This window comes from Panthera uncia, chromosome E1, assembly GCF_023721935.1.
Source record: "Panthera uncia isolate 11264 chromosome E1, Puncia_PCG_1.0, whole genome shotgun sequence".
Classification (NCBI taxonomy): domain Eukaryota; kingdom Metazoa; phylum Chordata; class Mammalia; order Carnivora; family Felidae; genus Panthera; species Panthera uncia.
In genome coordinates this window covers 13,790,548-13,804,401 of record NC_064814.1, presented here as the reverse complement: position 1 = coordinate 13,804,401, position 13,854 = coordinate 13,790,548, and the positions used below count along the sequence as shown (strand labels likewise).

At 48.2% G+C, this 13,854-nt stretch overlaps 3 protein-coding genes across 3 annotated transcripts in view; 1 reads left to right on the top strand and 2 right to left on the bottom strand.

The window, feature by feature from the left end:
• Positions 1-1,225: 1,225 nt before the first annotated feature.
• FAM187A (family with sequence similarity 187 member A) lies at positions 1,226-3,042 on the bottom strand. The gene has a single exon (XM_049636281.1). The coding sequence runs from the start codon at positions 2,504-2,506 to the stop codon at positions 1,265-1,267; it is 1,242 nt and encodes a 413-aa protein (XP_049492238.1). The 5' UTR covers positions 2,507-3,042; the 3' UTR covers positions 1,226-1,264.
• Positions 3,043-3,357: 315 nt separating this feature from the next.
• CCDC103 (coiled-coil domain containing 103) lies at positions 3,358-5,440 on the bottom strand. Its single transcript, XM_049636282.1, has 3 exons — positions 5,203-5,440; positions 4,674-4,806; positions 3,358-3,974 (listed from the first exon to the last, which is right to left on the bottom strand). The coding sequence occupies exons 1-3, from the start codon at positions 5,343-5,345 to the stop codon at positions 3,513-3,515; spliced, it is 738 nt and encodes a 245-aa protein (XP_049492239.1). The 5' UTR covers positions 5,346-5,440; the 3' UTR covers positions 3,358-3,512.
• A 1,523-nt stretch (positions 5,441-6,963) lies between these two features.
• The window catches only part of EFTUD2 (elongation factor Tu GTP binding domain containing 2), a 39,567-nt gene continuing 32,676 nt past the window's right edge, over positions 6,964-13,854 (top strand). The window contains exons 1-2 of the mRNA XM_049636280.1: positions 6,964-7,225; positions 10,758-10,866. Coding sequence (XP_049492237.1) covers positions 10,762-10,866 — 105 coding nt within the window. The 5' untranslated portion in view covers positions 6,964-7,225; positions 10,758-10,761. The remainder of the gene's footprint in view (positions 7,226-10,757; positions 10,867-13,854) is intronic.

The window sequence follows — 13,854 nt, the reverse complement described above, 5'->3', positions numbered from 1 at the left end:
CCAGACCCCAGCAAAGGCTGCTGAGTGAAGCCACTGCCACATATCTGACATTCTCCACCCTCCAGTGACCCACTGCTTTTCCCTAACCCAAGCGCCTTTTATCAAATACAAAATGTATCCCCATATTGTAGGTAGCACCCTCTTTTATAATTTAGAAAATGGGAGGCATGAGCAGAGTAAAGGCTCTGGTTTGTGTTCCTGCAGTCTGGAGGTGGGGCAGTGCAGGGCAGACACTTCCACCCAGAGCACCTGCACCGCTCCATGGGAAGATTGGGGTTGGGGTGGGCAGGCACAGGACTCTCTGTGCCCGGAAATAGGGCTGAGAGGGCCTGCTCCAGGGTCCCCCTCACCCCGTTAAGGCCAGAGAAGTGAGAGTCCCTCCCTTTTTCTAAGACCTGGTGCCCTTTCCCCCTCCCTCCCAGCCACCCACTGTTGCTAACCTTCAACCTTGAGGGCACCATGCAGCCTTTAGTCACTGAAGTAAATAAAGACATTTGCTATGTCCTTCCCGGGAGTGGACTCTGATCTGTTCAGGAGAGGCTGGGGCTGGGGGAGGGGGCAGGAAGTAGCCTTGGACAAGATTCAAGTTGCTTCTTATTACTGATCATCTTGAGACCCCAAACCCCATTTGTGGCAGCAGCCACAGGACAAATCCCACCTCCAATCCTGCTCCACATGGCAGCCCTGGTGCCCTTCCCCCCTGCCCCCTCCATCCCTCTACCCCTCTTCTCACCCAGCCCCCAGTCCTGGGAAAGCCCTAACTTTGACCTCCACTTTCCTCCTGCATTTTTCCCCATTCTAGTTTTTACCTTTATTCCTAAACCTGACATTTCTACCTGCCAGTCTGGGGTCAAGGTTGAGGAGGAAGGGAAAGAGGACAGGTACTAGGCTCCCTTTTCCTCTCCCTGCTGCCCCCAATTCAACCCACTGGGCAATCCTCGAAGGCAAGAAAATAAAGCACCTCAAACATAATGCCAACATCAAAAAGGCTGTTTGATAAATATTACGTTCACTTCTTCCTTCTCTGATCATGATGTCAGAAGACGTGCACTCTGGCCACTTCTGTACCGGCCTCAGTCCCCTGTCTCCTACCTGCCTCAGGCTTCCCCACTTGCCAAGGAGCAGGTTGTAACTAACAGATTTATCCACACCCCCCACCCCTTGCCACACGTCCCAGCCCAGGATGCCCACCCGGAGGCATCCGGTATCATTTAACAGACACATCTGAGCACAACTGGTCTTCAGAGCTGGGGAAGAGGGGGGCCTAGGGGGAGAAGTTGGGACAACAGCGAAATAAGTAACAGCAGCAACGACAGAGGTGAATGGCCACAAAGACTGCCGTGATGAACAGGTAGCCTATCAGGGTCAGTTCCACGGCGGAGCGAGTCTCAGGGTCCGAGAATGAGGGCCGGTAGCGGCCTTGAGACGTGACACCCAGTCGGAACCCAGCGACCTGCACCCCCTGCCGCCAGCAATAGTAGATGCCCCGGTCACTTAGCTGGGTGAAGCGGATGTGGAGATGGTTGCCGTGGTCAATGAACACCCTCATGGACCTGTTGACGCCCTTCAGGTACTGCGTTCGGTAGAGGTACTGGCGGTCCTTGTCCCAGGCCACGGCGTGCTCCGGCCGGGCCCCAGGACAGGAGATGATGAGTCCGTGGCCCAGCCTCTGCTGGTGGAACTGAATGGGCACCTGAGGCACCCAGGGCCGGCTGCCCACTTTGGACACGTAACTGAAGATGGCCATCACGCCCTGCTGGGTCGTCTTCTTCTCACAGGGCACCACGCAGCTCTGAACCAGTAGCTCGGGCGTGTGCTCCCTGGCCGTGGCCCGAAGCTTCCAGGGCACGGCCTGCGAACCACAGGACACCACATCGGGCAGCGTCTTCTGGTAGCGTGGGGAGAGATCTGGGCTCCTCAAGTAGCAGAGGCCAATGCGCCACTGCTCCCCACGGACCCCACAGCGGTCGCAGGGGGTCCACTCCCAGAAGGCGGTGAAGATGTGGAGGCTCCCACGGTGCTCATCTGCAAAGGGCTCCTGGCCCAGGTCCTTGAAGGTGGCCACCATTCCCTCACCGCTCTGGATGTCCACATCATAGGCATAGAAGTAGTCCCCCTTGCGGGTGCCACAAAAATACAAGCCCGAGTCCTCGGGCTGGGCCCGGAAAACCAACAGGCTGAACATGCGGATGCTGAAGCGGACCAGCATGTCACTGCCCACGCGCGCCTGGGTTTCCTCGGTCAGCACCCGCCCGTCGAAGTCTGTCAGCACTTTGGTGTGGCTGCTCCCTAGGTGCTTTTGATAGTACCAGACTACAGCAGACACCTCCTCAGGCTTGCAGCGGCAGGGAAGCTCAAAGCTCATGTCTGCCAGGTAGGCTGCGTTGTCAAATATCAGAAAAGCGGGGCAGGGGGTCCTCTGAAAGATGTCCTCCTTCTCCACGATTTCAAAGGCCTGGAGACTCCCCCACACCCACAGGAGCACCGTGGTGTGGGCCAGGTTCATGCCTGCAGGAGGCAATGGTCAGAGGGGGCAGGGCAAAACCAAGGCACTGAAGGTCTGGGCTTCTAGAAATCACTGCCAGGGTGAGAAAGGATTGGGCAGCCAGGAAGAGAAGCAAGAGTCTGCAGAGAAAGTGGCCAAAGGCCAGGCAATTTATTCCTAGCTGATGTACAGGATGCCCTTCTCCTGTTCCAGATAGGATCGTGAGGGAAAATCATTCTAGAACCTGGCCCTCTCCCCATTCTAGAACGCTGGCACTCACTCAAGAATGGGTCAGGGGAAACCGGAATGAGAAGTGCTAGAACAGGAAAATCTCTGCCTTCCTGCTCTAGGCCCTGCCTGGGTGCTTGGTGGAAAGGTTTTCTCTTTGGTTAATCCAGGAGTTGAGGAAAACCCGCCTGCCTGCACATCTGGCCAGATGTGCAGCCTAGGAGGCTGGCCAGACCTAACCTGATTGCTTGGGGCTTTCCCAGGCCCAGCCTGCACAGGAATTCAGTCCCTGAGGAAAATACCTTACTTCAAAGGAGGTAGCCTTTGATTATTTGTCGATTAAATGTCCAATCATTTATTGGGGTATTCTTGTTAAGAGCTATGGAGATCAGTGTTTGTTTACCACAGAAGATTAATGATTTTGGTTTTTCCTTTTTTTTTTTTTTTTTTTTTTTTTTTTTTGAGTGGAGGCTTTAACTGGTATAGCCAGCATCTGGTTGGGCCCACACTCATCTCTCATGGCCATGGGCTAGAGGTTTGGCAGAGGAAGGGCGGGAAGCAAAACTCTTTCAAGTTCTTAGGCCCTTGACCATCCTGCTGATCTACATAGTTCAGAATACTGAGCCACCAAGGGGCTGGAAAAGTCAGGAAGATTTGATTCTTTTATTTGCTCTGAAAATTCCAAGCTGAGAAGGAAATCAGGTGTGGGCTTCTCATTACAGTCCTGCAGAGCCCCCAGGACAACAAGCAGAAAAAGCCTCCAGTGACCACTGGGGGGCTCTGGAGGCAACTGGTCTGGTCAATCCACCTGGTACACCCCCAGCAACTCTTGCAAGAGCCTTTCCTCCTCCTGGATCTCACCAGGCTGCTCCTCCAGACCCCGCTCCTCCTCCTGGCCGAGCCCCTCCTCCTCCTCTGTGGGTCTGAGAGTACTCATGGCCTGCAGCTTCTGAAACAGGCCTCTGCAGGCCTCTCTCTCCACCTGGCTCAGCAGGCTCAGGTTCAGGGTGAAGCGCCCGGTGCTGGCCAGGCTGCGCAGGATCCCTAGCACCACCAACCGGTCGGTTGGCCTCACGTGTTCGGCCAGTGCCACCAGCAGCTCCCCTAGAAGTCCGAACCCCACGTCCATCTGGAAGAGGTGACCCAGCTTTGGACCTCCGAGCTGCAGCAGGGCCTGGTAGCGCTCTGGCCCACTCCGCAGGTGTCGCCGCCAAGCACGGTAGAACTCTGCAGAGGTCTCGGGCTGGAGAAGTGTTTTCTCCTGGATCACAAGGAAGGAAAGGAAGTCCAGAGTTCTCCCAGCTGCTCTGCGACACTGAGACAGTGACAGTGAGGGGAGACTGTGGATTTTCATTTTAGCTCTAGTGTTGCTCTCTGAGCACTGGGTAGGCTGTGGTCCCTGTAGGCTTGGTTTTCAGATGAGGGAACTGGGAATGGGACAGGGAGGGAGGGTCCCAAGGAACCCGGCCATGATTTGAGAATCTCATTTGTACCGGGATGTTCCCACTGATGAATGCAGACATAGCCCTACTCTATGAGAGTAAGTCAGGCTTTACTCTGAGCAGGGCAGAGGGATGATGGAAACCTCAGAAAGAGAGAAAGGAATTCAAGGTGACTGTTAAGAATCTGACAGGCTGGGCCTCTCTCCCAACAGTGCCACAGGATCATTATACTACCTACCGTATAACCTGGGAGCAGAACAACTCCAGTCTCATCTGGGAGTGCAAGTCAAAGGACTAGTCGTGGAGGAGACCTGCCTGGCCCACCTTTCCGACTTGTTCCACCCAGTTTAACTCACCCTCACCATCTGCTGGTTGCTTTTCTTTCTGGGATTGGAGGCAGAAACCTGCCTCTGTTGGTTTAACATGAGAAATAAGGAAGAAATATGGGTGGTAAGGAGACAGGATTAGAGGTTTGGGCAGAGAATCCTACTGGGCTGAAGAGGCTGGGCCTCACCCACCTGGGAGATTTCAGTGGCCTCCTCCTGGGAGGTCCCTCTCTGAGTAGTGTGACAGTTCCAGGGCACAGTCCTCTTTCCTCCTATCTTGTCTTTCCGCTCCAGTGGCTTCAGATGTGATGCAAGGACAATACCCCTGTGGGCAAAAGCCAGAGACTGGAGGACGGACTTAATGCTATCTGTGGATGTGAAGTGGCTAGACTTTGCATAATAGAGACTAAACCTATCAACAAGCCAATATGACAATAATAATAGCAGCAACAATAGCTGACAGCTTTTGAGCACCTCCCATGTGCCAGGCACTGTGCTCAAAATCTTACATGTAATTATTTATTTAATCATAACAATAGTTACTCTCTCTTACAGATGAGGGACGGAAGCTCAGAGAGGTTAAATAACTTGCACAAGATCAGATACATAGCAGAAGGTAGGGTCAGGACTGAGCCCAGAATTGTCTGACTTCAAAACACATGCTCTTATCCACACTTGTCCACATAGTAACAGGACCTGAGAAAAATAGCATTAAGCGAACCTGAACTCCTCATAGGAAGCCACCTTCTGTTCCACTGCCCGGAACTTGGCAGCATTCTCCCGTTTGTATTTCTCATCAGCAGCGAGTGCAGCCTGCAGCTCTTTCTCCAAAGCCTTGAAATCAATGATGTTGTTCCTTTCCATGATGTTTCTAGGAAGGCAGAGGAAATGGACATCATGGAAGGTCAATATCAGGGAGGAGGATGTGTCTGCATTCTTTGCCAGCCTACAAAATCCCAAAGTACTCTGGATATCTTTCCACTTATCTGGTGTTACAAAAACACCCAGGGCTCCTGAGTGGCTCAGTCAGTTGAGTGTCTGACTCTTGATTTCGGCTCAAGTCATGATCCTGCAGTCGTGCGTTTGATCCCCGAGTCGGGCTCTTTGCTGAGCGTGGAGCCTGCTTGGGATTCTCTCTCTCTCTCTCTCTCTCTCTCTCTCTCTCTCTCTCTCCCCACCCCCCTTCCCCTCACGCATGCTCTCTCTCTCTCTCTCAAAAAAATCTAATTCTCTACAGGGGGAGCGGAGTTGCAGTGAGAACTTGCTTAAGACTTGTCACGGAAAGTACAGAATACTGACTTTCAGTTTAGAGCCCTGTCTTTAGAAATTTTTTTCTTAATGTTTGTTTATTTTTGAGAGGAAGAGAGAGACAGAGTGTGAGGGGGGAGGGGCAGAGAGAAAGGGAGATATAGAATCTGAAGCAGACTCCAGGCTCCAAGCTGTCAGCACATACCCGGACGTGGGGCTTGAACTCACAAACAATAGGATCATGACCTGAGCCAAAGTTGGACGCTTAACCCACTGAGCCACCCAGGCGCCCCTGGAGCCTTGTCTTAATTTTGTTCTCTGCCTCTAAAAATATTTTAATTTTGGTGCTTCTACTGAAGAGACATTTGGGTCTCAGGATTCAGTCCCTTCACCATTCCATATGGGCTCACTCTATAGTGAGGTGCTATGACAGAGGACCTCCCACAGAAGCAGAACTACAGTTAACTATACTCTTGAGCCCAGGGATAAAATTTCACCCATCATTAAATGTTTTTAATGGGGAATGATACTTTCCACCCAAACCAGATACAATGACTGAGCAGGAAATGAAGCAGAAGTGGCAGAGAAAGGGGCTCTATGATCCCAGTTTCCAAATGCCTCCGTCCAGAACAGGGCTGGAACACAGGTCCCTAGATACTTGAGCAACCTCTTCAGTTCTGCCACTGTACTTCTGCAACCTCTGCTTATATGTGAGGCTGATTGATCCGTCCTACAGAAAAATCATCTACATGGGTTCTAGTCCGGGCTCTGGCATTTACTTGCTGAGACCTCTCTGAACCTCAAACTTTTGCCGCCTTGTGCCAGACTTTGTGGCGGAGCCATCACCAACAGCCCTAGGGCAGGGAAGCAGGAGGTCTGGACCAACCCCTTAGCCCTTCCGCTCCACCCCAGCGTGGGTAAGCTGAACACCTAGAAGGGGTCTGGGCAGGCGAGGAACTGAACTCAGGTGTCCTGGCGCCTGTCCAGTTCTGAGTCCTCCCCAATCATTGAAAGAGAACAAACTAACTTTTCCGCTCCCCCGCCCCTACCCACCACCCCAGGAGCTCAGGCCTTGGTTTCCTCGCTTTCTTTGGGAATCCCCAGATACACCAGAACAGCACAGCTCAACGTGGACCACGCCCAGCAGCTGTAGTTGCTCAGCAACTGCGCCTACAGCCTGGCCACGTGATCGTCCCGAAGGCCCCCCCCCCCTTTTCAGGGTGTCTTCAAGGCGCCTGATCAGATTCGTGCCTCCTCAGGCCTCAGTCTCTTTGAAGCAGCCCACATCTTGGTTTGGGGACCCACGACGCCACCTCCTCGGTTCCTGGGTCCGCGGCTGGCATTCCTCCCAGCCGGCCCTCAGGCAAAGGACTGTCCCCGGAGCAGAAACGCCTCTGCGGGGTCCTTCCGAACGGCGGGCGCAGCGGTGCGGCGGCGTGGGGCGGAAGCGCGGTCTCCGGCAGCGGACTAGGAGCATTTGGCTGGGAGAGCGGTAGGTGAGCTGGCGCGGGGTCAGCGTCAGGGGCAAGTTGCTCCGGCTGGGATGAGAAATTAAACAATGTCAGATCTGGAAGGGACGTTGTAAGCTTTCTGCCCCTTTCGCTTTACAGATGGGTAAACAAGCGTGGAGCAAGAAAGGGAAAGAGACGCCCCCCCCACACACAGCCCGCACCTAGATTCCGGGCTTCCCTCAATGTCGACCGTGCATAAAATTCCTTTCCTGGGCAGAGGTCGTTGTCTTACTGTCCAGTCCCATCTCATCCCTCTTCCATTTCTGCCTTCTTCACTCCTGCTCTACCAAGCTCCCTCCGTCCTTATTCTGTAGCGGGAAGCTGCAGTGAGGTTTGGCCACTAGTTTTGTGCAACTGTGGGCAAGTCAGCTATCTTCTCTGTACCTTGTAGGAGGCATTCATTCATTCAACAGATACTTACCGAGGGCTTGTTTTGTGCCAACACAGTTCTAAGTGAAAAAACAAATAAACAAACGACTTTGCTTAAATCATAGTTGAGGAGATGATAGTGAAAATGACGTGAACAGATACATGTGAAGGAGGGACTAGTGCTAATAGTAATAAAACAGTGAAAGTCGGGGGTTGGAGAATGTGTGTAGGGGGACTATATTTGTTGTAATGTTTATTTTGAGAGAAAGAGTGGGGGAGGGGCAGAGAGAGGGAGAGAGAGCCCAAGCAGGCTCCACGCTGCCAGCACAGAGCCGGATGAGGGGCTTGATCTCATAAATCGTGAGATCCTGACCTGAACCGAAAATCAGGAGCGGACACTTAACCTACTGAGCCACCCAGGCGCCCCAGGGAGGACTATTTTTATTTTAGAGTGACATTGTCAGAGAGTGACATTTTGGAAGGGACCTGAGTAAAATGAAGGAACACAGTATAATATCCAAGGGAAGAGCATTTGAGAAGAGAGTAAGTGCAATGACTCTGGAGTAGACATCAGCTTGGTTTGTTCCATTAACAGCCTTTTCTAAAAATGTGTGCGATTTCATGGATCTTGGGAGAATGAAATGAGCACAGATGTGATAGCTCTTTGGAAGTAAAAAGAATCTCTATGCACATGAAAGTTACTAACAGTTACAAGTTTTAGAGCTAGTCCTTTACTTGAGATAAATATCACTATCTCAGAATTAAATATTTGAAACATTTATCCACTTCTACTTATGCAAGGTACTATCTTAGGCATTGGCAGCTAGGGACAAGGAATACAGGTCCCTGTATTCAAGAATGGCCAGGGGTGCCTGCGTGGTTGTGGGTTAAACATCCCACTTCAGCTCAGGTCATGATCTGTGGTTTGTGGTTTCGAGCCCTGCAGGGGGCTCTGTGCTGACAGCTCAGAACCTGGAGCCTGCTTCAGATTCTCTGTCTCCCTCTCTCTCTCTGCCCCTTCCCTGATCACACGCTTGTGCCTGTGCACTCTCTCTCTCTCTCTCTCAAAAATAAACATTAAAAAAAAAAAAAAGAATGGCTAAAATATAATGCTTGTTAACATTTATTGAGTCTGGGGTGGGGGCGGGGGGGGGGGGGGAGAGAGAGAGAGAGAGAGAGAGAGAGAGAGAGAGAGAATGAGTCCCAAGGAGGCTCCACGCTCAACATGAAGCCAAACACAGGGCTTGATCCCACAACCCTGGGATCATGACCTGAGCCAAAATCAAGAATTGGACACTCAACTCTTGATTGACGGACAATCAAGAGGATGCTCTACCAACTGAGCCACCCAGGTGCCCCTAAGTCTCATACCTTTTTATGCAGTGGAGATTACTCACTCCATTTTCCAGTTGAGGAAATAGATTTGGAGGAGTGCAGTAACTTACTTGAAGTATTTCGTTATTAAGTGACAAAGTTAGGATTCAAATCTAGGTCTTTGAACTCTTTTAACCCTTACCCCACCTCTGGTCTGTTATTACTTATAAACTGTAGGGTTGTTGGAGAGGTTAATTAGTAGTAAACTGTCATTCATGGCAGAATTAAATGCTGATTAAGGTACAAAAGGCTATAGCAATGTAGGGGAGTGAGAAATTGAGGATCTAGAAAAGCTGGAAGGAGGTGGCATTTGAGTTATTACTTTAAATAGAATTTCCACAATTGAAGTAGAGAAAACCCAGAAAATACTTATTAATTACAATGATAAAACTAGTAACTTGACATTGGAAAAGTCTGGGAAATATCACCATAATTGAGTGATTAAATTAACATCACCACTAATGAGACAAATTAAAATCATGAACCACCTGATAAGAGATGCACTGAAAGGAACACTGCATTACTTCTGAGATATTCTGCCAAAAAAACAAAACCTGAATCTAATCATAGGGAAATATCAGGCAAGCCCAAATTAAGGGACATTTTACAAAAATCAGTAGCCTGTAACCTTCAAAAGTGTAGTGTCATAAAAGTCAAGGGGAGACTGGGGAGCTGTTGTTGAATGCAAACGTGGGATCCTAGGTTGGCTTTTTTTGCTGTGCAGCATATTATTAGAACAGTTTGTGGGGGTGTCTGGGTGGCTCAGTCAGTTAAGCATCCTCCTCTTGGTTTGGGCTCAGGTCATGATCTCATGGTTTGTGGGTTTGAGCCCTGCGTCGGCTCCACACTGACAATGCAGAGCCTGCTTGGGATTCTCTCTCTCCCCCTCTTTCTGCCCCTCCCCTGCTCATGCTTGCTCTAAATAAATAAATAAACAAACAAACTTAAAAAAAATCAATTTGTGAATGTTGAATAGAGGTCTGTGGATTAGGTGGTAGTAATGTGTCACTATTCATTTTCTGATTTTGATCGTGTTTTGGTTATGTAGGAAAATGTCCTTGTTTGTAGGAATCACACACACTGAAGCAGAGGTTGGAAAACTTTTTCTACCAAGGGTCAGATAGTAAACATTTTAGGCTGGTTGAGCCATATGGTCTCAGTTGCAACTACTCAACTTTGCCGTTAACACTGTAAAAGCAATCACAGACATTATAAATGAATGAGCACGGCTGTGTTCCAATAAAGCTGTTTTTATAGACACTGAAATTTGAATTTTATGCAATTAATTTGCACATATCATGAAATATTCTTTTGATTTTTTTTTTTTTTCAACTTTAAAAATAAAAGGCATTTTTAGCTTGGGGGCTGTATGAAAACCAGCAGTAGTCGAGATTGGCCACAGGGCATAGTTTGCTAAACTCCTACTCTCAAGTATTAGGGGGTGATGAGGCACTGTCAGCAACTTATTCTCAAGTAATTTAGGAAAAAAAATTATTTGTGCTACTTTGCAACTCTCTGGTATTAAATTATTTTAAAGTTAAAAATCTTTTTAGTATTACAAGAATAGGAGAAGAGAAGGGAAACAGGGACAACAAGTAGAACAGCGAGGAGGGGAAAGTACAGGGCTTGGGGAGGAGCAGTCAGTGGGTGGCTGTAACTGGAGAGGAGATGTGTGGAGGGATACAGTCAACTGTAAGGTTAGAAATACGGGGCTGTGTTGTGGAGACCTTGGCTACCTTGCCAGAATCTAACTCCTCTTTTCCTTGAATTTTAGCATCATGGATACCGACTTATATGACGAGTTTGGAAATTATATTGGACCAGAGCTTGATTCTGATGAAGATGATGATGAACTGGGCAGAGAGACCAAAGATCTTGATGAGGTAAAACAAATTTATTGCAATTTTCATCTTTCTCTTAAAAAAGAAAAAATAGTACTGGATCGTCTGTGCTCCCATAATATCCTGTGTACATCTGTCACATTGCACCTTTTTTTTTTAATAATTATTTTATGTTTATATATTTATTCTGAGAGAGAGACAGCACAGACCCCAACATGGGGCTCGAACCCACAGACTGCGAGATCATGACCTGAGCTGAAGTCAGACGATTAAGTGACTGAGCCACCTAGGTGCCCCAGTTTTTAATTTTTTTTATAAGCCAGTTTTTTCCTTTTTTTTTTTTTTTTTTCTTTAATGTTTATTTATTGTGAGAGGGAGGAATGGAAGAGAGAGAGAATCCCGAGCAGGCTCCACGCCCAACAAGGGGCTCAATCCCACAAGACTGGGACCATGACCTGAGCCAAAATCAAGAGCCGGATGCTCAACCGACTGAGTCACCCATGTGCTCGATCCAAGTTTTTCTTTTTAAAAATATCTTAAAGAGAAGGGTGCCTGGGTAGCTCAGTTGGTTGGGTGTCTGACTTTGGCTTAGGTCATGATCTCACAGTCCATGAGTTTGAGTCCTGCATCGGGCTCTGTGCTGACAGCTCAGAGCCTGGAGCCTGCTTTGGATTCTGTCTCCCTCTCTCTGCCCCTCCCCCTCTCACTCTCTGTCTCTCAAAAATAAACATTAAAAACAATTTTTAAAATACTTTAAAGAGTTATTTTTCATCTTACAAGCAATTGGTGAATACATTCTCATTCAGATCAAATAGATAGAAAGTCTTTTTGGTCCTTATTCTATTTCACTCTTCCTAAGGTAATCATTATAATTCATGATGGCCTCATGGAAGGAATATGGGCTGGGTTATAATACAGTTAGGAGAGGTCACAGCTGATAGAACAGTGGGACCCAAAGAGTATCGATTAATGGATCACCACCAGAGGTGACGTGCCCTAGGCATCCATGGTTGGTCTCATCCTTTCAACCATTTTATCAATGACCTAGTTGAAGATAGAGAATTCACACATGACATAAGCTAACACACTGGATAGCAGACTCTTAATTCAGAGTGATCTCAACAAACTTGAATACTGAGCTAAATAAAGGAATTCATTCGTTATTTATAATCACTTACTGTTTGCAAGGGATCATGATACAGAGAGAGCCAAGGCACTGTCTCTGCCCTCCAGGAACCTACTGCCCACCAGGAGAGATGAAGTATGAAAATATGTATAGCATGAAGCAGGGAGGGACAAGTGCCGTTTAAATAATTTTATCTTAGTACTGTAGTAATAGTTTATAAGGAGGGATTATTTCTGGCTGGGATGACCAAGAAAGCTATCTGAGGAAGTGATGTTCATAGTGGAGCCAAAGACTGGGGAGGCATCTGTAGGGATAGAAAGTGGAGTGATTAGTGGTTGCCTTCAATTCGGGCCATGGAATTGGGGAGTGATGGCCGGAGCGTACAGGATTTCTTTTTGGGGTAACAAAAACGTAACGTCGTTTGTGGTGGTGGTTGCACAGCTCTGAATATATTAAAAAACCACTGAATTGTGCACTTAAAATGGGTGAATTTTGGGGAATGTCAATTATATTTCACTAATGCTGTTAACAAAGAAATACTTTAAAGAAAAAATGGGATCGCTTAGGCTATGTGTGAACATTCTCCCCTCAGTCCCTAGTGTTGAGTTCCTCCTACTCTGGTTCATGCTCCTTGATACTGTTGCTCATGCAGGGTCCTGCTCTTGTTTAGTTTACTTATTAATTCCTTTTTATCTCTTTATTGTGCCTGTTACCACAGTAATCATTATAGCACGTGCACGTGTGTCTCTGTATGATGTATAAAATGTGAGTGGTTGCATTGTTAACGTAAGTACCGCAGTGGCATCAGGTTTCTGTGTCTTCCTGCTTCTCACTTCTTCCACCAGGCACTGTGGTGAGTGATGTGCTTTTGGATCCATCCTCTGGTGCTGTGTGTCCGTCTGGTCTGATTGCTGCTCAGTAATCCCTGGTGGGCATTGCTTTCTTCCTCCCCAAAAATAAAGCTGCAGCGGATATTCTCAGATATGTCCCTTTCTGTACCATGTGAAAATGCCTTTGGGTTATATTCCCAAAAGCAGAGTTGCAGATCCCAGGATCAGGTACATATTTAATGTGTTTATTTCAGGGGTTTAGTTTAGTTCAGGGGTTTTCATGAAGTGCAGTCAGATTGTTCCTCACCTTGCCTGCACTAGTCAATACTGCTTCCAGCAGAACGAGAGTTCTTGTAGCCTCCCTGTCCACACGGGATGCACAGACTTTAAAAACGTTTTTGTTTTGATGTAACAGTAAAGAGGTGCATACAATTTTGATAATGGAGGGAGGAAAGAAGGAAGAACATTCTAGAAAGGAGTGCAACGAGCAGGAGCCCAGAGGTTGCATGTTAGGAGGAAATGATTTCTCCTCCCAGTTGCCACAGCGCAGTCCTTGGAGGACGGCTGCAGGGATGAAGCACAGAGGAGGAGGGACCAGACTCTGGAAGGCCTTGAATGGAGAACTGGGAGAAAGGGGTGACAAAAAATAAAAATAAAATTAAAAAAAGAAAAAAAAAGAAAGGGGGTGACATGATCAAAGCACGATGCTGGGACCCTTCCTTTAGTGAAGGGAGGGTCAGGAGGCCAGGAGCTCATCACGGTGGAAGGGTGCACAGGTGTGGAGGTGCGGGGGGGAAGAAAATGGGAGCAGTGAGATGACTAGCAGAACACTGGTTATTAAATAGAAATGAGAAAAAGGCACGTGTGTGGTTTTATTTTAGATTTGTCAAGTTTGAGCTACCAACAGGACACCCAGCTAGAATTAATTACAGGTAGTTGGAAATTATTGCATAAAATCCTACAGTTAGATTCAAAATGCAGTCAGCAGTATGGGGCCAGGGGAGCTGGCTTAATAGCCATTGTGGGGCCACCACCAGGAGAATGTGTACAGCTACCCAGAGAGCTAATATAATG